Source organism: Nerophis ophidion, linkage group LG01, assembly GCF_033978795.1.
Source record: "Nerophis ophidion isolate RoL-2023_Sa linkage group LG01, RoL_Noph_v1.0, whole genome shotgun sequence".
Taxonomy (NCBI): Eukaryota; Metazoa; Chordata; class Actinopteri; order Syngnathiformes; family Syngnathidae; genus Nerophis; species Nerophis ophidion.
In genome coordinates this window covers 46,725,630-46,751,895 of record NC_084611.1, presented here as the reverse complement: position 1 = coordinate 46,751,895, position 26,266 = coordinate 46,725,630, and the positions used below count along the sequence as shown (strand labels likewise).

The 26,266-nt window shown below is 40.7% G+C and overlaps 1 protein-coding gene across 1 annotated transcript in view; it reads left to right on the top strand.

The window, feature by feature from the left end:
• pcdh7a (protocadherin 7a) overlaps nt 1-26,266 on the top strand; it is an 89,774-nt gene that overhangs the window by 5,975 nt on the left and 57,533 nt on the right. The window contains exon 4 of the mRNA XM_061905087.1: nt 14,993-15,763. Coding sequence (XP_061761071.1) covers nt 14,993-15,763 — 771 coding nt within the window. The remainder of the gene's footprint in view (nt 1-14,992; nt 15,764-26,266) is intronic.

Here is a 26,266-nt window from a genome sequence, read left to right as displayed (position 1 = left end):
TACATTTATGTACATGTATATGTACATATATAGATGTATATCCACATACACATATATGTACATGTATATATATGTGTATATATATATATATATATATACACACACACATATATACACGTATACACATATATGTACATATATAAACATATACATATACAGTATGTACATGTACATATATATGTACATGTATGTACACATATACTTACATATATATATATGTAAATATATATATATATATATATATATATATATATATATATATATATATATATATGTGTGTGTGTGTGTGTGTGTGTAGGGCTGGGCGATATGGCCTTTTTTTGATATCTCAATATTTTTAGGCCATATTGCGATACACAATATATATCTAGATATTTTGCCTTAGCCTTGAATGAACACTTGTTGCATATAATGACAGTAGTACGATGATTCTATGTGTCTGCATTAAAACATTCTTCTTAATACTGCATTAATATATGCTATTTTTAAACTTTCATGCAGAGAGGGAAATCACAACTAAGTCAATTTAGCAACAGTGTATTTATTAAACAGTTATTGGCACAGTGGCACAAACATTCATGTCATTTCCAAACAGAAAGTGCAAGATTGTCAGACATTTTAAAACAAGCTATGAGTGCACTTTTGTGCATGATGTTACCAGGATGACATTTCAGAACAACAAAAAAATTAATGTGCACTTTTTGTACAGAACGCCACTACAATAGTTTAAAACAAATACAGTGCACTTTTCTGCATGATGTCACACAAGATATTTCAATAACTGTCAAATAAAAATGAGCTGCTTAATGTTGACAAATTTTTCATACGGTGTTGATCTGGAAATGTTTGCCTCGGCATTTTGATGGTATGGGCGTGTGGCACCGAATGTGTTGAAATGCGGAGTAACCACTCTTCATTCTCTAGCAGGTGACTTATCAAATGATGCTATATATTAGCAGTAATGCTACTTTTTTGTCCCACATTGGACCAATTACGGTTGTCTGTTCGAGATATTCCTACTTGAAGCCAAACCACCGCCAGTCGATGGACCCCCTGCTGTTTTTCTTGGGAATTAATTCTTCCTTCATTTGTTACCAAATTCGCACCTTCTTTCTCTCGTATTACCCCTCCGTTAGCACCACCGCTAACGTTACCCAGTCTGCTACCTCTCTGCTCCGCGAGGGCGTATAAGTATGTGACGTATGACGTGAAAGTATGTGACATATGTAAGAAACTGTGCTTGCTGTATGTGAGAAGGAGAGACAAGAAAGAGTGAGAAAAGCCTGTAGTGTAATGCCAGCAGCTAAAAACAACTGCGTGAGAACATATACTCCAATATCACCATATAGTCATTTTCCATATCGCACAGAGATAAACCCGCAATATATATCGAGCATATCGCCCAGCCCTATATATATATATATATATATATATATATATATATAAATATATATATATATATATATATATATGTGTGTGTGTGCGTGTATATACGTGTATATATATATATATATATATATATATATATATATAAAATCCCCTGATGATTGAGGGAACCCCTATGAAACTGTTCTGTAGAGATGAAGTAGTCTTGTGATTTTTCCCACACCTACATGTATATGTATATATATATATATATATATATATATATATATATATATATATATATATATATATATATATACAGTGTATATATATATATATATATATACAGTGTATATATGTATATATATATATATACATGTATGTATGTGTGTATATATATACATATGTGTGTATATATGTATATATATATATGTGCATGTATATATATTTACAGTATATGTGTATATATATATATATATATATATATATATATATATATATGTGTGTGTGTGTATATATACACACACACACACACCTTTATATATATATGTGTATGTATATATATATATATATATATATATATATATACGTACCTACCATAAGTGGGTTTTATCCGATTACTAGATTAATCGAAAAAACGAATTGATACATTACTCGATTACTAAAAAAAAATCAATAGCTACATCCCAACTCACAGGCTAACAGTTTTACCTTACCTAATGATTCTTAGGCTTTTTGACCTGGGGCCCAACTTCTGTAGTACAGAGGGGCCTGGGGCCCACTCCAATATTAACACTAAATTAGTAAACTTACTCTTATATCAAACCTACTTACAACCTCTGTCAAATGTCGAAAACTTGTGATTCAAACCTTCAGTAAGACTGATTAGAAAAATAAGTACTAACAAAATATACTGCAAAATAAGAAACAAGAAATTTCTGACATACATTCATGTTGTGCTAAAATAAACAAACTAAATTAATAATGCATATGTTTTTTCCTTAAATTGTCAATAAAATTGAAGTGCATATGAAGATACAGCCTACCTTTCACCACTTTAGTCATAGTTTTTGCTCTTAAGAAACTTATCTATGTCTTTAGCTCCATATGTCTTCTCTTTGTTATTGTCATTACTGCCACAAGTGGTGGAAACGTGTATTACAATCAAGCACCACTGCGGGCCATACGGACTCCAGCTGAGACCTCATGGGGCCCCACATGGCTCAACCGTGGTTAAAAAACACTGGCGTCCATAACCCACCACCCAAAACCTGCCATTGTCTTCACGGCACAATTGAGGCCATAAGAAAACACGTCAGGACGCTACACGCAGTGTTAGTTACGTTTTCACTCAAGACCAAGGCACATTGAACAAGCAAGTTCTCCAACACAATATTGGGCAGCGGGCGTGACAATGGTGCAGTCAATGGGTCATTGAATGCAACACCAGAGTGGAGCGGGGAAGTGGTTTAGGGTTACAAGCTACATGTGTGCCAAGGTTGCAGGCAGGAACTTGTCAAAGTTGTTTCAACACTGCACTCATCTTAAGACAATTTTTAATGAGTGAAGACTCTACAATAATTTCTAGGACTGGTTTTAATGAGTGAAAACAGTACAGTCATTTGTAAGACTGTTTTTAGTTCATGAAAACAGTAATTATTATTCGGACTGCTTTTAATGAGTGAAAACAGTACAATCATTTCTAGGACTTTTTTTAATGAGGGAAAACTCTACCATAATTTCTAGGACTGGTTTTAATGAGTGAAAACAGCACAATCATTTGTAAGACTCTTTTTAGTTCATGAAAACAGTACAGTTATTTCTAGGACTGTTTTTAATGAGTGAAAACAGTACAATCATTTGTTGGACTGTTTTTACTGAGTGAAAACTGTACAGTTATTTATAAAACTGTTTTAATGGGTGAAAACGGTACAGCTATTTAAAAGACTGTTTTTAATGAGTGAAAACAGTACAATCATTTCTAGGACTGCTTTTAATGAGTGAAAACAGTACAATCATTTCTAGAACTGTTTTTAATGAGTGAAAACCGTACAATCATTTCTAGGACTGTTTTTAATGAGTGAAAACAGTATAATCATTTCTCGGACAGTTTTTAATGAGTGAAAACACTACAGTCATTTATTTGTAAGACAATTTTAATGAGTGAAAACAGTTCAATTATTTCTTGGACTGTTTTTAATGAGTGAAAACAGTACAGTCATTTGTAAGACAGTTTTTAATGAGTGAAAACAGTACAATCATTTCTAGGGCTGTTTTTAATGAGTGAAAACAATCCAATCGTTTCTATGACTGCTTTTAATGAATGAAAACTGTACAGTTATTTAAAAGACTGTTTTTAATGAGTGAAAACAGTACAATCATTTCTAGGACTGCTTTTAATGAGTGAAAACAGCACAATCATTTGTAGAACTGTTTTTAATGAGTGAAAACAGTACAATCATTTGTAGGATTGTTTTTAATGAATGAAAACAGTATAATCATTTCTCGGACTGTTTTTAAAGAGTGAAAACACTACAGTCATTTGTAAGACAATTTTAATGAGTGAAAACAGTTCAATTATTTTTAGGATTGTTTTTAATGAGTGAAAGCAGTACAGTAATTTCTATGGCTGCTTTTAATGAGTGAAAACAATGCAATCGTTTGTAGGACTGCTTTTAATGAATGAAAACTGTACAGTTTTTTGTAAGACTGTTTTTAATGAGTGAAAACAGTACAATAATTTGTAGGACTTTTTTTAATGAGTGAAAACAGTACAATCATTTCTTGGACTGTTTTTAATGAGTGAAAACTGTATAGTTATTTATAAGACTTTTTTTAGTTAATGAAAACAGCAAAATTATTTCTAGTACAGTTTTTAATGAGTGAAAACAGTACAGTCATTTGCAAGACAGTTTTTAATGAGTGAAAACAGTACAATAATTTGTAGGACTGTTGTTAATGAGTGAAAACAGTACAATCATTTCTAGGACTGCTTTTAATGACTGAAGGTGGTAAAATCATTCCTTGGACTGTTTTTAATGAGTGAAAACTGTACAGTTATTTATAAAACTGTTTTTAGTTCATGAAAACTGTACTATTATTTCTAGGACTGTTTTTATTGAGTGAAAACAGTACAGTCATTTGTGAGACTTTTTAATGAGTGAAAACAGTACAATCATTTGTAAAACATGTCGAAGAGGTTAATTTAGCCTACTGACGTTTATTTATAAATGGTTGATTTATATAGGCTAGTAAGGTAAAGCGTTGTACCTGACAAGTTTCGGCTACCTTGCTTCTGCAGCCTTCATCAGAGGTGTTGTCACCTCTGATGAAGGCTGTGGCGCATGAGAAGCAGGTTTATTGGCCAAAAGGGAATAAGCGGTAGGAAATGGATGGTTGGATGGATGGATATGTTAAACACACGCAGAGTTAGACTGTGTTCAACGGAAGGAACACAACCTACAAGAGAGCACAGTCTGTTGTAGTCAAATTATCAAATTTATAAACGAGCTCAGTTTCCACATATTTCACTCTTAACATCTTGCCATGACTTCTCCTGCTTACTACTTGCTTGTACACATTGTACTACTTGCTTATACACCTTCTACTACTTGCTTTTACACCTTCCCCTGGATTGCAACTGCAGCTCTGTCTTGCAGAGGCGTGGCCTTACAATCAAGATCAGACAATTTCTAAATCTGGATCCAAAGTGTGGTCACTGGAAGAGCGAGCAGATATAAGTAGAGTATTATTATTATTATTAATATTATTATTATTATTATACATCTCAGGGCAGAGGAAATGTAAATGTTGAGTTGGGCTGTAACAGAGCTCATGTAGCACAATGTCAGAGTCCTATGTTAAGTTAAAGTTAAAGTTAAGTATGGGAGTTGGAGATGGCTTTGGAGCGACACGCTTGAAGTTCCACCCATACTGTATAGACTGTAGAACGGTCCTTTGAAGGTCCACACATACTGTATAGACCTTAGAACTGTTCTTTGAAGATCCACACATATCGAACATATAGGGGCGGCATGGCGTAGTGGGTAGAGCGGCCTGAGGGTTGCAGGTGCGCTTACCACCTATTGACATCCAAATCGCTGCCGTTGTGTCCTTGGGCACGACACTTCACCCTTTGCCCCCGGTGCCGCTCACACTGGTGAATGAATGATGAATGAATGATTGGTGGTGGTCGGAGGGGCCTTAGGCGCAAACTGGCAGCCACGCTTCCGTCAGTCTACCCCAGGGCAGCTGTGGCTACAGATGTAGCTTACCACCACTAGGTGTGAATGAATGATGGGTTCCCACTTCTCTGTGAGCGCTTTGAGTATCTAACAATAGAAAAGTGCGATATAAATCTAATCCATTGTTATTGTTATTATTACATGTCCTGTCCTCTGAAGGTCCACACATACTGTATAGACTGTAGAACAGTCCTTTGAAGGTCCACACATACTGTGTAGACCTTAGAACTGTTCTTTGAAGGTCCACGCATATAGAACATGTGTCCTGTCCTCTGAAAGTCCACACATACTGTATAGACTGTAGAACGGTCCTTTGAAGGTCCACACATACTGTATAGACCTTAGAACTGTTCTTTGAACGTCCACACATATAGAACATATGTCCTGTCCTCTGAAAGTCCACACATACTGTATAGACTGTAGAACGGTCCTTTGAAGGTCCACACATACTGAATAGACCTTAGAACTGTTCTTTGAAGGTCCACACATATAGAACATATGTCCTGTCCTCTGAAGATCCACACATACTGTATATGAAGGTCCACACATACTGTGTAGACTGTATAGATGAAATGCAGCTTTGCAAAAAGTGAATATTTGAAGAATTAGATGATAATACACTTTACACAGCGCAGTAATATGCAGAGTACGCTCCTCTTATTTGGAACAGCCATCCACCTTCAGCCTCGCTATTTCTGCAACGTCTTATTATGAAGCCTGCAGAACGTTGCAGGGATTACTTCACTCCACCATTTCCAGCCTTGGCAGGAGAGAAAAAATTGGAGAATTGGCTTGGAGACCACATGTCCTGGCTGCATAATAATAATAATAATAATAATAATAATAATAAGATGTTTAATAATAATAATAACAATCTAACTAACAGGCAGCTTACACTCTGTGTGTGTGTGTGTGTGTGTGTGTGCGTGTGTTAGTCTGTGGTGTGTGTGTGTGTGTTTATGTGTGTGGCGTGTGTGCGTCTGTGGGTTGTGTGTTGTGTCTGTAGTGTGTGTGTGTTTGTGTGTGTCTGTAGTGTGTGTGTGTGTGATGTGTTTGCATGCATGTGTGTGATGTGTGTGCTTGCGTGCGTGTGTGTGTGTGTGCGCACAATCATTTTCTTAGCATGGGTGTTGCCGCTAAGTGTGTCACGTGTGGTATGAGGGAGTGTGAGGTCACTAGGAAGCAGAATGGCTCATCATGTGACTTTAGAGGTGAAACGTGTGTGATGTTGTTGTGTAAAAACTGTGACTCAAAGATGTCGTTTTCTCTCAAATGTCAGAATAATGTGTGAGGATATGCAGACATCAACCTTCCACGGTTGTCTGAGTCATGATACACTAAAATGACATTATTGTCAGCAACATTGGTGTCAACAACGTCATTGTCAACAACATTGTTGTCAATAACATTATTGTCAACAAAGTTATTGTCAACAACCTCATTGTCAACAATGTTACTGTCAACATTATTGTGAACAATGTTATTGTCAACAACATTATTGTGAAAAATGTTATTGTCAACAAAATTATTGTAAACAATGTTATTGTCAAAAACATTATTCTCAACAATGTTATTTTCAACAACATTATTATCAACAAAGTTATTGTCAACAACATTATTATCAACAGTTATTGTCAACAACATTATTGTCAATAACATTACTATCAACAATGTTATTGTCAACAACATTATTGTGAATAATGTTATTGTCAACAACATTATTGTGAACAATGTTACTGTCAACAACATTATCGTCAACATTGTTATTGTCAACAACATTATCAATCAATCAATGTTTATTTATATAGCCCTAAATCACAAGTGCCTCAAAGGGCTGCACAAACCACAACGACATCCTCGGTAGGGCCCACATAAGGGCAAGGAAAAACTCACCCCAGTGTGACGTCGACCATGTTGACTATGAGTCACCTTGGAGAGGACCACATATGTGGGCCCCCCCAGGGGTTTAAAAGCAATGGATGTCGAGCGGATCGAACATGATATTGTGAAAGTCCAATCCATAGTGGATCTAACGTAACCGTGAGAATCAAGCCCAAAGTGGATCCAATATAGTAGCGAGAGTCCCATCAAAAGTGGAGCCAGCAGGGAATCATCCCAAGCGGAGGTGGATCAGCAGCGCAGAGATGTCCCTAACCGATGCATAGGCGAGGGGTTCATCTTGGGTCCCGACTCTGGACGAAAGGTCCATACTGGGTCCCGATTTTGGACAGCCAGTATTTCATCCATGGCCACCGGACCGGACCCCCTCTACAAGGGAGAGTGGGACAGAGGAGAAAAAGAAAAGAAACGGCAGATCAACTGGTCTAAAAAGGGGTCTATTTAAAGGCTATAGTATACGAACAAGTTTTAAGGTGAGACTTAAATGCTTCTACTGAGGTAGCATCTCGAACTGTTACCAGGAGGGCATTCCAGAGTACTGGAGCTCGAACAGAAATTGCTCTATAGCCCGTAGACTTTTTTTGGGCTCTGGGAATCACTAATAAGCCGGAGTCCTTTGAACGCAGATTTCTTGCCGGGACATATGGTACAATACAATCGGCAAGATAGGCTGGAGCTAGACCGTGTATTATATTATACGTAAGTAGTAAAACCTTAAAGTCACATCTTAAGTGCACAGGAAGTCAGTGCAGGTGAGCCAGTATAGGCGTAGTATGATCAAACTTTCTTGTTCTTGTCAAAAGTCTAGCAGCCGCATTTTGTACCAACTGTAATCTTTTAATGCTAAACATGGGGAGACCCGAAAATAATACGTTACAGTAAACGAGGCGAGACGTAACAAACGCATGGATAATGATCCCAGCGTCGTTAGTTGACAAAATGGAGCGAATTTTAGCAATATTACAGAGATGAAAGAAGGCCGTTTTAGTAACGCTTTTAATGTGTGACTCAAAGGAGAGTGTTGGGTCGAAGATAATACCCAGATTCTTTATCGAGTCACCTTGTTTAATTGTTTGGTTGTCAAATGTTAAAGTTGTATTATTAAATCGAGGTCGGTGTCTAGCAGGACCGATAATCAGCATTTCCTTTTTTTGGGCTTTGAGTTGCAAAAAGTTGGCGGACATCCATTGTTTAATTTCATTAAGACACGCCTCCGCTGACTACAATCCGGCGTGTTGGTCAGCTTTAGGGGCATGTAGAGTTGGGTGTCATCAGCATAACAGTGAAAGCTAACAACATATATTGTCAACAGGGTTATTGTCAACAACATTATTATCCACAAAGTTATTGTCAACATCATTATTGTCAACAATGTTATTGTCAACAACATTGTCAACAACATTATTGTCAACAATAGTATTGTGAACAACATTATTGTGAACAATGTTATTGTCAACAACATTATTGTGAACAATTTTACTGTCAACAACATTATTGTCAACAATGTTATTGTCAACAACATTATTGTCGACAACGTTATTGTCAACAACATTATTATCAACAAAGTTATTGTCAACAACATTATTGTCAACAATTTTACTGTCAACAACATTATTATCAACAATGTTATTGTCAACAACATTCTTGTCAACAATGCCCGACTGTAACTGAGATGGGCACCGGCGCCCCCCGCGACCCCAAAAGCGAATAAACTGTATAAATGGATGGCTGGATGTTTTTGTCAACAAGAAGGAAAAGGTCCATAAGCAGTAAGATGATGGTGTTACAGGACTGAAGTGAATGCTGTGAAACATATTGATTGGACAACAATAATCATTTAGCAGAAATGCATCTTCACCATCCTTCTAAATCTCCATGGAAAATAGGAAGAACAAATCCTGCACAAATCCACTCCCACACTTTCGGTCCACAATAATTGTTTTGTACATCCAACAAGACAAGGCCTGTAATGAGGATCCACTCATTTTCTCCTGTTTACTTTCTGTTAGTGTGTGTGTGTGTATGTGTGCACGCGCGAGAGGGTGTGTGTGTGTGCGTGAGTGCGTGCGTGTGTGTGCATGTGTGTGTGTGTATGTGCGTGTGTACATATATTGAACACATCTTCCTTTACTGCGTGAGGTCGGTGTCCGCCGTTTCCTTTACGTCCTAAAATGGACTAGAAAGGTTTGATCAGGACTACTTCCTGTGCGCTAGACGATTCCAGGCTGCAACTTCCAAGTCTGCATCCAGCACATGTTAATGACACTCCATGTGTCCTGAAATAATTGAAATGATCTGGCAGTAAAAGACAGTGATGGCTTTAATTAAGCCCAAGATGCTGTTTTATGTCTCTTTGTTTCTCCTGCCTTCTGTGTCCTTTCTGCCCCTCATCACTGACTCTTCTCCTGGCTTGGATTTAAATACACACATTTTGCATTGACATCATTACAAATTCATGTTTTAAATATATTTAGAATTAATATACTTAGTTTTACATGTTTTATTTTTTTTGTTTACATTAACGTGTGTGTGTTTGTTTGTGCGAGTGTTTGTGTGTGTGTGTGTGTGTGTGTATGTATATATATATATATATATATATATATATATATATATATATATATACACACATATATATATATATATATATGTGTATATATATATATATATACATATATATATATAAATATTAGTGGTGGGCAAATTAATGCGTTAATTATGAGTTAACTAATCAATCTATTAACGCCGACAATTATTTTATCGCACATTTGCGTATGTTGTTTACATGCTTTTATTTTTTTAACGCCTTTTCTTAACAAGATGGCGTCGCCCGGTGTCGAGGGGCTCTTGGTAAAGATGGTACATTTGGTAAAAATACCGGACAATTCTGCAAATTTCATGGCTGGCTTACAGTGTGGTCACTCCGGGATCACTTACGACCCCCAGACAATTCTGAATTTGGATAGATCGGGCCGTTTTGGACTGAATGACGCGTGCTTGCTAGACCGGCTAGCTAGCATGGGAATACTTTGCCGGCTACATCCAGCGGCCTGTGAAGCAGCGGAGTATATGTGTTGTCTGTCTATTTATGAATAATGCAGACGAGGAGTGTTGGCTGAGTTCTTAACGTTTGCTTTCAGAGCGTGCATATCACAACATACAAGATGCCGTCATAGCGACACACAACAACCTTTACCGGGCTACCGCGCATGCTCGTCACTCCTGTTGCATGCTGGGTAGGGTAGTTCTTTTTTTCCCTGGCTCATAACATCGCAATATAGTACCATGTATATGCGTTCAGTTTATCAAACCACCAAGCAAACAATCGGAAAATTCCCATCATATCAATTCCTGGCTATGGTCATAATTATTTTAATTGCACTACGCAGAATAAACACAACATTATTAATATTGCTACTACGGATAATTTGATCAAAAATTCCCTAAAACAGCCCACTACCTATAATATAGGTTTTTTGAACATAAGATCCCTGATAAAAAAAATGTTTCTGCTGTTACCTCAGATATTGCCTGTCCAGATGTTATGATTGTGGCTCAGAGATTTGTAAGTAGATTATATTTATTTTCCATAACAAACAGGATAACTTAAATACCCTGGCAGTGGTAGTAATAAGCTTAAATATTTGTATTTACATTTTTTGAGTTGATTTTCATAAAATATGCTATTTAACGGCTACTGTTTAACAAGGACTGATTTAAATTATGTTTGCACAACGAATGTTTTGGTGCTTTTGTTCATGTGGGGGAATATTCCAATAAAGGTGCACTACACACTACTTTTTAATTCATTATTGGGCTTTGCGTATACAATGCAGTTAATCGCAATTAATCAGAGAAATAGTGCGATTAACTTAGATTAAAATTTTTAATCGTTGCCCAGCCCTTATATATATATATATATATATATATGTGTAGGTGTGGGAAAAATCACAAGACTATATATATATATATATATATATATATATACATATATATATATATATATATATATATATATATATATATACATATAGTTGTGGGAAAAATCACAAGACTACTTCATCTCTACAGAACTGTTTCATGAGGGGTTCTCTCAATCATCAGGAGATTTAGGGAACCCCTCATGAAACAGTTCTGTAGAGATGAAGTAGTCTTGTGATTTTTCCCACACCTACATATTGCACTCAACCACGGTATCGAGCACTATTCTCTGGATAATCCAATCAAGACATATATATGTACATATATATATCCATCCATCCATCCATTTTCTACCGCTTATTCCCTTTTGGGGTCACGGGGGCGCTGGCGCCTATCTCAGCTACAATCGGGCGGAAGGCGGCGTACACCCTGGACAAGTCGCCACCTCATCGCAGGGCCAACACAGATGGACAGACAACATTCACACTCACATTCACACACTAGGGCCAATTTAGTGTTGCCAATCAACCTATCCCCAGGTGCATGTTTTTGGAGGTGGGAGGAAGCCGGAGTACCCGGAGGGATCCCACGCATTCACGGGGAGAACATGCAAACTCCACACAGCCCATATATATATACATATATATGGGCTTCACGGTGGCAGAGGGGTTAGTGCGTCTGCCTCACAATACGAAGTCCCTGCAGTCCTGGGTTCAAATCCAGGCTCGGGATCTTTCTGTGTGGAGTTTGCATGTTCTCCCCGTGAATTCGTGGGTTCCCTCCGGGTACTCCGGCTTCCTCCCACTTCCAAAAGACATGCACCTGGGGATAGGTGGATTGGCAACACTAAATTGGCCCTAGTGTGTGAATGTGAGTGTGAATGTTGTCTGTCTATCTGTGTTGGCCCTGCGATGAGTAGGCGACTTGTCCAGGGTGTACCCCGCCTTCCGCCCGATTGTAGCTGAGATAGGCGCCAGCGCCCCCGCGACCCCAAAAGGGAATAAGCGGTAGAAAATGGATGGATGCATATATATATATGTTCAGTACAGGCCAAAAGTTCGGACACACCTTCTCATTTCAATGTGTTTTTTTTATTTTCATGACTATTTACATTGTAGATTGTCACTTAAGGCATCACAACTATGGCACCTGTGAAGTGAAAGTGAGGTAACTACCTCTTGAAGCTCATGCGGAGAATGCCAAGAGTGTGCAAAGCCGTAATCAGAACAAAGGTTGGCTATTTTGAAGAAACTAGAAAATAAAACGTGTTTTTGGTTATTTTACCTTTTTTAGTTAAGTACATATCTCCACATATGTTCATTCAGAGTTTTGATGTGACAATCTACAATGTAAATAGTCATGAAAAAAAATAATAATAATAAAAATAAAAATGAAAACTCAGATTTATATTGCGTTTTTCTAAACACTCAAAGGGCTCACAGAGAAGTGGGACTCAACATTCATTCACACCTGATGGTGGTAAGCTACATCAGTAGCCACAGCTGCCCTGGGGTAGACTGACGGAAGCGTGGCTGCCAGTTTGTGCCTACGGCCCCTCCGACCACCACCTATCATTCATTCATCATTCATTCACCAGTGTGAGCGGCACCGGGGGCAAAGGGTGAAGTGTCCTGCCCAAGGACACAATGGCACCGATTTTTTGGATGTCAATAGGTGGGAAGCGAACCTGCAACCCTAAGGTTTCTGGCCGGCCGCTCTACACACTATGCCATGCCGCCCCAAACACATTTAATGAAGAGAAGGTGTGCCCAAACTTTTGGCCTGTACTGTATATATATATATATATATATATATATATATATATATATATATATATATATATATATATATATATATATATATATATATATATATATATATATATATATATATATATATATATATATATATATATATTTGCACTTGAGTTGGTGATGTATGATTTAGATGCAGCTGCTCGGCCATGGAAACCCATTCCATGAAGTTCTCTGCGTACTGTACGTTGGCTGATTGGTAGGTGACATGAAGTTTGGAGCCCTGTAGCAACTGACTGTGCAGAAAGTCCTTGCACTATGCGCTTCAGCAACCGCTGACCCCTCTCTGTCAGTTTACCAGGCCTACCACTTGGTGGCTGACTTGCTGTTGTTCCCAAACTCTTCACTTTTCTTATAATAAAGCCAACAGTTGACTTTGGAATATTTAGGAACGAGGTCATTTCATGACTGGATTTGTTGCACAGGTGGAATCCTATGACAGTTCCACGCTGGAAATCACTGAGAGCGGCCCATTCTTTCACATGCCTAAGTGCTTGATTTGATACACCTGTGGCCGGGCCAATTGATTAAGACACCTGATTCTCATCATTTAGATGGGTGGCCAAATACTTTTGGCAATGTAGTGTATGTATTTGTATGTGTATATATATATATATATATATATATATATATATTGCTCAGCTGCATTCAGGCGGAAGGCGGTGTACACCCTGGACAAGTTGCCACGTCATCACAGGGCAAACCCTGATAGACAGACAACTTTCAAACTCACATTTACACACGAGGGACTATTTTAGTGGCAGGATCGAACCCAGGACCTTCATATTGTGAGGCTGACGCACTAACCCCTTTTCCACCATGCTGTCCGAATTGTACAATTAACGAATTACATTTTTTGTGAAGTGAAGTGAATTATATTTATATAGCCCTTTTCTCTAGTGACTCAAATCATTTTTACATAGTGAAAGCCAATATCTAAATTCCATTTAAAGCACTGTGGGTGGCACTGGGAGCAGGTGGGTCAAGTGTCTTGCCCAAGGACACAACAGCAGTGACTAGGATGGCGGAAGCGGGAATTGAACCTGGAACCCTCAAGTTGCTAGCACGGCCACTCTACCAACTGAGCTATAGCGCCCCAGTAAAATGATAAAGTAAATAAAGTGATGAGTGCAAGAATTAGTGAGGAGACTTTGACTAGTGGTCTGTCTGGCTAATGACACATCAAAAAACATCCTGACTGGACTTTAGATGAAACTGTAAGCAAGTTAGTGACATGCATGCACATAAGACATTTGAAAACATCTTCTTATATGCATCGGTGTTTAACTATTGAACTCTTATTTTAAGTTCATTTAAAAGTGTCTAATAACCTGATTAATCATAAATAATGCAAGTTCAAAAGTGAAAGCTAATCTGATTAAAAAGAATCATTTGAAATAAAATATAGTAGCAAAAAGATTGTTTGAATGGGGAATTTTCGTATGTTGCTAATATCCACATCATGTTTCTTAGCTGCTCAAAGGTTTAAAATCGTCTTAAAATTGGCATTATAACTTGGCTAAGGTGCCAACAACTTCTTCCATTTCCTGGGGTGTGTGAGTGACAGGAAGAAAAGCTCTGAATAAAAAACTCTTGACCCCAAATATAAGAAGGCTTGTGTATAAGTTGGTAGTTCACCTAGCTGACCTGCAGGTTATACCCAGTTGGAAAAGCCTCCAGAACCTTGTCCTCCTGAAAAGATGTGCAGTATTGCAGACATGAACACTTTTCCTCTTGTTCCTGACATTCCAGGTGAGCCGAAGCCTGCTGGCTCCGCTGTCGCTGGACATCGCAGGGGACCCAGACAGTGACCGGGCTTTAGGCAAACAGCGCCTCAGCGTTGCCATCGGTGTGCTGGCTGGAGCAGCAGCCGTCATCTTGGTCATCCTCCTTGTGGTCACCGCCAGGCAATGTGGCACCCAAGGCAAGAATGGCTACGAGGCCGGCAAAAAGGAGCCAGAGGAAGACTTCTTCAGTCCTTCGGGGGCTCAACCGCAGGTGGGCCGTGGCGGCGGATCCGACCGAGGCCGTAAACCTCGACGGGACAAACGCAATGGAAGCGGTGGCGGTGTAGCAGCTGCAGGTGCCAAATCGGACAGGTCCCTATACAGCGGCATCGTCACTGTCAACGGACTTCGCCGCCACGGCAACGAAGAGGAGGAGGAGGATATAAGCGGTGCGAGCGAGCGCCTGGCAGCACGTTACTGCGCCGTAGACGGTGATCCCGGCAGCCCGAGGATGGGTGGCGGCAGAAGACACCAGTCCAGCCCAGATTTGGCCAGACACTACAAGTCCAGCTCGCCTCTCCCGGCCGTCAACCTCCAGCCTCACTCGCCTCCGGCCGAGGGGAAGAAACACCAGGCGGTCCAGGAGCTACCGCCCTCCAACACCTTCGTGGGCAGCGGGGGCTGCGTGGGTAGCACTGCTTCCAGCAGCAGTAGCGGCAACGGCGACGCCATGTCCTTGGGATCCGACCAGTGCTCAGAGTATGGCTGCCAGACCGGGAACAGGTACAACAAACAGGTAAGACACCTTGGAAGTGTGACACTCCTTTGTTTCCATTGTAAACTATGCAGAACGTCCCCACTTCTTTCTGAAATGCTCCTTGTCCGCTTCCTCGCCAGCTTCATTTCTTCTTATTCAGGCATCTGCCGACATCCGCCGCTCACATCTAAAGACCGCCGTGCCTTGTGTGCGTGTGTATGGGGTTTGTGCATCTTAAGGCATGTGTCGCCTGAATGTGCGCATTAGCCACATGGAACACAAGGAAGGAGTTTTTTGTAAACCCTGTGAAGTTCAGATGGACATCCACGCAGGGAGTGGGCGTTTAGTTGCCACCAAAAGACTAATTATTCACTTTGCCTTGTCAAGCTGTTTTCTTTCTTGATTCCAGCCAAGATATGTGTTTCCGTGAGAAAGATCAGTTGCACAGCTAATGAAGGTTGTGACTTGTGCAGGAAGTTCAAAGCCTGCTGACAAATAAATACGGTAGGGAGACTGTCGGAGCCAACCTTCCACCCACGCGCTCAGGCAGCATCTATCGTCTGAAGACACAGCAGGGTGTCTCTAGTCCGAGGGGAGTTCTGCTCTGAGTGATGCTTGAGTGACAGCTAACCCCTCTTAAAGGGGCAGCCTCTTGTTTCCATGACTGACAGCTCTACATTTATCCTCCCCGTGGTGAGAAAGTGCTGATGTGGTCATTAAAAGGGAACCAGAGGAGCTTCTTAGGCTAATCAATTCATACACAGGCCCCGTTCATCCTGCTCAACACGCACACACACACGCACTAATATGCACACACACACACACTTCGGAGGTTAATCCATTACGGAGTCAATCCTCTTAATCTGCCTTTCAGAGTAAGAAAATGCTGACTATGAGAGTTTCTCTCTTCATGCCTACGGACACACAGACAGACCTACGGACACACAGACAGATTTACGAGCACACAGACAGACCTACGTGCACACAGATATACCTACGTACACACAGACAGATCTACGTGCACACAGACAGACCTACGGACACACAAACTGACAGCCTAATGAATAATTGATGGAATAGAGTAATTAACTCTGCTTCGTCCACCTCCAAAATATCTCACACCCAGTGGCTCCGTGCTTTGAAGCTGCTTGTACGTGTCGGAGGTGGTTAACACAAACACTCGCCTGACTGGTGCGGGCCCGACTGTGCAGGCGGGACGACATCGTTCAAATGGATTTGATATGTGATAGACAGACTGGGTTCTAGAGAGTGTGAGGCTGACAAGGAGTGTTGGAGACCATATAGGAGGCTACAAAGACGGGAGATGACGCAAACAAGTTCAAAGCTACTTTACTGGGTCAGGAGAGAAGATGTCATCATTTGATCTGGCCCACCAGGGAGCTCCAAATAGGGGAGAAATATGACAGAAAAGTGGTTGCATCAGATAAAAACAATCAGTGTCTTTGGCTCTTTAAAGTCCTCCACAGCTGTTGTGTTTTTGTCTGGACCATCTGTCCCTGAAATATATTCCTAACATCTGGAACAAATGATGTCACATGTCACAAGGGCGAAGTTCAAGCGATTTAAAATGTGTGTACTAATGAATGTTGCTGCACTATTCATCCGCATTGACATTTTACTAACTTTTCTACGTATTTGTCTCCTTGCACAAACTTTTAGGAATCCAACTTTAACAAACTGATTTTTTCTCCATCCATCCATTTTTTACTGCTTGTCCCTCTCAGGTTCGCAGGGGGTGCTGTCGGCTTATCCCAGGTGCATTCGAACGGAAGGTAGTGTACACCCTGGATAAGTGTCAACCTTAAGCCTCACAATACCAAGGTCCTGGGTTCAATCCTGTGCTTGGGATATTTTTGTGTGGAGTTTGCATGTTCTCCACGTGAATATGTGGGTTCCCTACGGGTACTCCGGCTTCCTCCCACCTCCAAACACATGCACCTGGAAATAGGGTGATTGGCAACACTAAATTGGCTGAATGTTGTCTGTCTATCCGTGTTGGCCCTGTGATGAGGCGGCGACTTGTTCAGGGTGTACAAACCTTCCGCCAAAATGCAGCTGAAATAGGCTCCAACACCCCTCGCGACCCCGAAAGGATGTATGTATGTGTCTAGCATTAAAAGATTACAGTTGGTACGAAATGCGGCTGCTGGACTTTTGACAAAAACAAGAAAGTTTGATCACATTACGCCTGTACTGGCTCACCTGCACTGGCTTCCTGTGCACTTAAGATGTGACTTTAAGGTTTTAATACTTACGTATAAAATACTACACGGTCTAGCTCCATCCTATCTTGCCGATTGTATTGTACCATATGTCCCGGCAAGAAATCTGCGTTCAAAGGACTCCGGCTTGTTAGTGATTCCCAATGCCCAAAAAAAGTCTGCGGGCTATAGAGCGTTTTCCGTTCGGGCTCCAGTACTCTGGAATGCCCTCCCGGTAACAGTTCGAGATGCCACCTCAGTAGAAGCATTTAAGTCTCACCTTAAAACTCATTTGTATACTCTAGCCTTTAAATAGACTCCCTTTTTAGACCAGTTGATCTGCCGTTTCTTTTCTTTTTCTTCTATGTCCCACTCTCCCTTGTGGAGGGGGTCCGGTCCGATCCGGTGGCCATGTACTGCTTGCCTGTGTATCGGCTGGGGACATCTCTGCGCTGCTGATCCGCCTCCGCTTGGGATGGTTTCCTGCTGGCTCCGCTGTGAACGGGACTCTCGCTGCTGTGTTGGATCCGCTTTGGACTGGACTCTCGCGACTGTGTTGGATCCATTGTGGATTGAACTTTCACAGTATCATGTTGGACCCGCTCGACATCCATTGCTTTCCTCCTCTCTAAGGTTCTCATAGTCATTATTGTCACCGATGTCCCACTGAGTGTGAGTTTTCCTTGCCCTTATGTGGGCCTACCGAGGATGTTGTGGTGGTTTGTGCAGCCCTTTGAGACACTAGTGATTTAGGGCTATATAAGTAAACATTGATTGATTGATTGATTGATTGATATATGTATATATATATATATATATATATATATATATATATGTGTATATATATATAAATATATATATATATGTATATATATATATATATATATATATATATATATATATATATATATATATATATATATATATATATATATATATATATATATATGAGGTCAGGAAAAAACACAAGAGGCTATATCATCCCGACAAGCCTGTTTACAGGCTTTTTTCCTGACCTAATGTAATACCCCTGTATTGAGCACTGTATAACGGATAAACCACAGTAACCTCAACTATATATATATATATATATATATATATATATATATATATATATATATATACATCGATTCGAATACGTTGTGCGATTCAGAATTGATTTTCATTTTTTTTAAAATCGATTCTTTTTTCATTTATTTATTTTTTAAAATCAATCCATCAAACCACCATACCGTAACAATGCAATCCAATTCCAAAACCAAACCTGACCCAGCAACACTCAGAACTGCAATAAAAAGAGCAATTGAGAGGAGACACAAACACGACACAGAACAAACCAAAAGTAGTGAAACAAAAATGAATATTATCAACAACAGTATCAATATTAGTTTTAATTTCAGCATAGCAGTGATTAAAAATCCCTCATTGACATTATCATTAGACATTTATAAAAAATTTAAAAAAAGAACAATAGTGTCACAGTGGCTTACACTTGCATCGCATCTCATAAGCTTGACAACACACTGTGTCCAATGTTTTCACAAAGATAAAATAAGTCTTATTTTTGGTTCGTTTAATAGTTAAAACAAATTTACATTATTGCAATCAGTTGATAAAACATTGTCAATTATAATTATAAAAGCTTTTAAAAAAAAATGTACTACTCTGCGAGCATATCAGCAGACTGGCGTTGATCCTGCTGAAATCCTATCAATTGAATGAATACAGAATCGTTTTGAATTGGAAAAATATCATTTTTAAATCGAGAATCGCGTTGAATCGAAAAAATCGATATATTATCAAATCGCGACCCAAGAATCGATTTTGAATCGAATCATGAGACACACAAAGATTTGCAGCCTTAATATATATATATATATATACATATCTATATATATATATATATATATATATATATATATATATATATATATATATATATATATGTATTTACACATATCAGAATCAGCTTTATTGTCATTACGCAGGGTAACGATATAGATATATATACACACATGTATCTATATATTTATATATATATAGGTGTGTGTATATATATATATATATATATATATATATATATATTTTTTTTTTTTTTTTAAATGTATTTATTCATTTTTTCACGAGCAGAGCGTGATAATTTAATGTTGTCTAATATTCAGTGTTATTTTAGTATTCATATTCATGTAAATCTCTAGTTTGTTAATTGTTAATAATATTGTGGATGAGATCCACAATATTAAGGCTCCGGATGCTGTGGGGCTGTCTTGGTTGACAAGACTCTGCAGCATTGCGTGGACATCGGGAGCAGCTCCAGGGAGGTAGTTCCTCTCTTAAAACACGGGAACCAGAGAGTTTGCTCCAACATAGTGGGATCAGACTCCTAAGTCTATTCAGATGTAATACCTAGTCGAAACCTCGGATTCAGGAATAGCAGTGCGGTTTTCATCCTGGTAGGGCAGGTTAAGTCCTTGAGAGTGGATGGGAGTTTGCCTAACCAGTCTACATGTGCTTTGTGGACTTGCGGAAGGCATTCGACTATGTCCCGCTGAAGGTCCTGTGGGGAGTGCTCAGAGAGTATGGGGTATTGGAGATGCTGATTGTGGCAGTCCACTTACTTAATGTTTGGAGTCAGAGCTTGGTCCGCATTGCTACCAGTATGTTGGACCTGTTCCCAGTGAGGGTTGGACTCTGCCAGGGCTTCGCTTTTTCACAGATTCTGTTTACAACTTTTATGGACAGAATTTCTCAGGGTGTTGAGGGAATCTTGTTTGGTAGTTTCAGGATTAGGTCCCTGCTTTTTGTATATGATGTGGTCCTGCTTGCTCCATCTGGGTGGGATCTTCAGCTCTCACTGGAATCATATTGCAGCTGAGTCTGAAGCGACATAGGTAAAAATCAGCATTTCCAAGTCCGAGTCCATGGTTTTCACCTGGAAAAGGGTGGAATGCGATCTCTGGGTTGTGGAAGAGACCCTGCCCCAAGTGGAGGAGTTGAAGTACCTCAGAGCGTTGTTCATAAGGGAGTAAAGAGAGTATCATGAGATCGACAGGGGGATCTGTACAGAGTCTGCAGTGATGCGGCCTGTGTATCTACCCATTGTGGTGAAGAAGGAACTGAGCCGGAAAGCAAAACTCTCAATTTACCGGTTGATCTACGTCCATATCCTCACCTATGGTCATGAGCTTTGGGTTATGACCGAAAGGACAAGATCATGGGTACTGAAATGAGTGTCCTCTGCCGGGTAGTAGGGTTCTCCCTTCGAGATAGGGAGAGAAGCTCTGCTCCTCCACATGGAGAGGAGCCAGAGGAGGTGTTTAGGGCATCTGGTCAGGATGCCGTTCTAACTACTCCCTGGAGAGGTGTTTAGAGGGTGTCAAACCAGTAAGAGGCCACGGGAAGGACCAAGGACATGTGGGGACTATGCAATCTTTTTTGCCCAGGAGATGCCACATGGCATTAACCTATATTTTTCAATTGCGTTTACGACTCCTTGGAAAATCAATGACCAGGATAAAAACCCCGGTCATTCAAGGTCACATTAAAGAGTTTGTTCTGGTAAAAACACAAATATCTCTAACAAATAGGACTGAAAATGGCTTTCACGAAAATGGTGGTTGTGAGAGGAGGACAAGGAGAATGAGAGTGGAGATGTGGGTCATCAGGATACCCCTTGGCATCAGGACTTGGTCATGACCACAGTGGTCACATGGCACACAAGTCAATATGGGCAAATGGCCTTGTTTTGCCCTCAGACCACCGCGCGAGCACACACACACACACACACACACACACACACATTATGTTTCCTTTTATTGCTGCAGTGTAATCTTTACTTAAACGTTTTTTCTTTTTTCCTCCAATTGGACTTTCACTTTTCGCCGCTTGTTTTGATCTCCCGCAGTGTTCCCCGTACGTGACATTTGTGTTGTGTTGCTGTGTTCGCCATATGTGACGTTTGTGTTGTGTTGCTGTGATCACCGTATGTGACGTTTTTGTCGTCCCTCAGTCCGCACTCACCTCCAAGGCATGGAGTCAGCGTTTTCAGCATTTTTGTCCTCTCTGTGTGTGAGGGGGCCACAAAGGGGCTATTGAACCCCGGACACACACACACACACACACACACACACACACACACACACACACACACACACACACACACGCACACGCACACGCACACACACACACACACACACACACACACACACACATGTGAGGACTAATCAATGCCCCGTTAGCAAGGCCAAGACTCCAGTGAAGGTGCAGTTTCAGTGCCGTGGATGACAAAAGCTGAGAAGGTCATTGCGCGCCAAGGACAAACTGAGCGATGAATAATCCGGATGGTCTTGTTCATCTAATTGTGGACGGATGTGGCTGAAGCGATTAGGTCTAAAGGATTATAAAATTGAAAAGCAGCTTTTCATTTCTGCCAAATCCCCTCCGGATTAAACATGACGAGCGTTTGTCATGGCCGGCGTGTCACTTTAAGGTGGAAGGGGTGAAGGCGCTGTCAGCCATGTATCACGCCGCCCCTCCCCGTCTTGGCTCCGGCTGTTACCCAGCGACCCGTAACCCCCTGTCAGCGCGACAGCAACACACTGACACCTTCATTAAAGTCAGGGGCAGGGGTGACCTAGGTGGGGAGGTGATGAGGCGGGAGGGTTAGTAGGACAAGGTAAGCCAAGCGTGGATGGCCCAATGAGTGCATCTAGTGACCTGGAGTCAGATCGCTGAAGGGAGGAGGAAGTATGTGCGGCCATGATGGAGTAAGTGCACACCAGGGTGGGAAGAAGGATTGGGAGGACAGGGTTGAAGAAAGGTTCAAATGGATACAGATGCACATTTGTGTTGAGAGCCTTGCCAGTGCTGATTTACACTTGACTCTTTTGGGAACATCACCAGGGAACATTTAGGGTTTAAAGGGACCGCCGTTGTTCAAACTAAAGATTGCCTCCTGCACTTTTTCATCCCACGCACAATCTTTAGTCAGTTAACAAATCCTCTTACCAAATGTAATGGGTTTTTCCTAAAAAACAGAAAGGTAGTGGGACTTAACCCAGGAAGAGAAACTAGAAGAACAAATGGTCACACTAGGTGATGGCTAACGATGGGTACTTTTATGGGCACCCTTCAAATTTAAAAAAATAAGTCTCTACTTTTCTAAAATTTGCCAGCGCGATGCTAAATTACATCCATTTTTTCCATATACATGCCACTGATAAGCATTAGCGATACATGGCTATTTCAACACCTCCAAATTCGAAAATTAAAATTACAATTACCGTATTTCCTTGAATTGCCGCCGGGTATATAGTATGCGCCTGCCTAGAATTACTGCCGGGTCAAACCCGTTTCGCAAAATAATTAGCGCATGCTTAACATTACCGCCGGCTCAGGATTAACACCACGTCAAACTCCATCCATCCATCCATCCGTTTTCTACCGCTTATTCCCTTTTGGGGTCGCGGGGGGCGCTGGTGCCTATCTCAGCTACAATCGGGCGAAAGGTGGGGTATACCCTGGACAAGTCCGGAACAAACTCGTTCCGCAAAATATTTTTTTTATTAACGCATGTCTAGAATTTCCGCCGGGACAAATTCGTCACGTCACGAGTGACACTCTACCTGTCATCATTTTCAAAATGGAGAAGGCTGATTTCAATCATTTGAAATCGCATAAAGGGAAGAAGATTAAGAGCTATTCAGTAGGATTTAAGGTCCAAGCTATTGAATGTGCTAAAAAGAACAGTAAGCAGCTACGTTTTATTAATATACCGTAGCTGCGTGTGTCAAATATGAGTCATTAAATGACTTCCGCCTTCTGGTGGTAGAGGGCGCTAGTGATCTTTCTTGAGACTACTCGGCTGCAGAAGAAGTGACAACAAGCAGCAAGAGTGAGCAGTGTGTGTTTATTTTTTCCTCTCGCTTGCACTTTTAACATGGAGAATTACATATCTAAAATAAAACAGTTTTCTAAACTGGACTTTAAATTGAAGCAGGAGGTAATAAAAGAAGATCTCCATCGAGACAGAGAGACTTTTAAAACTGAAGAAAGATAAGGAAGACTTCTATAAACAAGTTATCGATGTTTTTGATCAGAAGGAACTGCGCATGTACTTCATTTATAAGTAAAAGTAAGACCATAATAAAGTTTTATTTTTTTATTAAATGTGCTTTTCATGATGGTGTCCTTACATCACAATCAAATGTTTAAGCGCAGGCCTAAATTTACCGCATGCCTTTGGTAAGGGCGGAGAGAGAAGAGGTATTAAATTAATTAGCGTCCCGGCAGCATTTCAAGGAAATACGGTAAGATGCACGTTAAAATCCAACAGCTGGTGTGCAATAAATACAATACTTACGGTATCAGCACTTTTTAAGACACAACATATGACCACACTGGCACATTCAGCTTCACAGCAGAGACTACTTACTCCCTGATGAGGCAACACGCTGCACTACTGCCATCTATAGTTTTGGAATTGCAACTGCATGCAAAGTCTACTATACAATAATTTAAAAAAGACGTTGAAAAGTAAGAAAGTAAGATTTAGCAACTGGACACCACAGTTATCATAATCATCTCATGGTTTAATGTTGTATTAAAATATGTTTTATTAAAAAGAAATGTAAGAAAGCCAGACTTAGCAACTGGACACCACAGTTATCATAATCATATCATTATTGAAAATTGAATAAAAATGAGTTTTATTAAAGAGCAGTTAACATTTATTTCCATGATAAAACACAAAATAATACTGAAAATTGGTACTGTTAAGGACCATTGCTAAATCACAGGTACAAGGAATTGGTGCTGCATCTGTTCAAGTGTAAAAGCTACTCTTCCCTACATGCAAGTCTGCAAGGTCATTTGCACTTTGTGGATTATTTTGAGTTGTTGGCCTACCATACAGAATCACATTGCAGTTCATCCATGACGTGACTACGTTGCACACATCTACCAAGCCCTGGTTTATCATCCATGCCAGAGGATGTGTGCTGAGCTTGAGCATTGATCAGAGTGCTAGCAAGTACCAAACATGCAGAACTTCATGTGTAGTGGGCCCACGCATGCTATGTAGGTATGTAGTGGGCCCAAGCATAATATGAAGGTGTGTAGTGGACCCAAGCACGCTATGAAGATGTGTAATGGGCCTAAGCATGCTATGTAGGTGTGTAGTGGCCCCAAGCACGCTATAAATGTGTGTAGTGGGCCCAAGCAAGCTATGAAGGTGTGTAGTGGCCCCAAGCACGCTATAAATGTGTGTAGTGGGCCCAAGCAAGCTATGAATGTGTGTAGTGGCCCCAAGCACGCTATAAATGTGTGTATTGGGCCCAAGCAAGCTATGAAGGTGTGTAGTGGGCCCAAGCAGGCTATGAAGGTGTGTAGTGGGCCCAAGCACGCTATGAAGGTGTGTAGTGGGCCCAAGCACGCTATTAAGGTGTGTAGTGGGCCCAAGCACGCTATGTAGGTGTGTAGTGGGCCCAAGCACGTTATGAAGGTGTGTAGTGGGCCCAAGCACGCTATGTAGGTCTGTATTGGACCCAAGCACCCTATGAAGGTGTGTAGTAGACCCAAGCACACTATGAAGGAATGTGGTGGGCCCAAACACGCTATGAAGGTGTGTAGTGGGCCCAAGCACGCTATGTAGGTGTGTAGTGGGCCCAAGCACGCTATGAAGGTCTGTAGTGGGGCCAAGCACGCTATGAAGTTGTGTAGTGGACCACGCACCCTATGAATGTGTGTAGTGGACCCAAGCACGTTATGAAGGTGTGTAGTGGGCCCAAGCACGCTATGAAGGTGTGTAGTGGACCACGCACCCTATGAATGTGTGTAGTGGACCCAAGCACGTTATGAAGGTGTGTAGTGGGCCCAAGCACGCTATGAAGGTGTGTAGTGGACCACGCACCCTATGAATGGGTGTAGTGGGCCCAAGCACGCTATGAAGGTGTGTAGTGGACCCAAGCATGCTATGTACGTGTGTAGTGGGCCCAAGCACGCTATGAAGGTGTGTAGTGGACCCAAGCACGCTATGTAGGTGTGTAGTGGGCCCAAACACGCTATGAAGGTGTTTAGTGGACCACGCACCTTATGGATGCGTGTAGTGGACCCAAGCACGCTATGATGGTGTGTAGTGGACCCAAGCACGCTATGAAGGTGTGTTGTGGGCCCAAGCACGCTATGAAGGTGTGTAGTGGACCACGCACCCTATGAATGGGTGTAGTGGGCCCAAGCACGCTATGAAGGTATGTTGTGGACCCAAGCATGCTATGTACGTGTGTAGTGGGCCCAAGCACGCTATGAAGGTGTGTAGTGGACC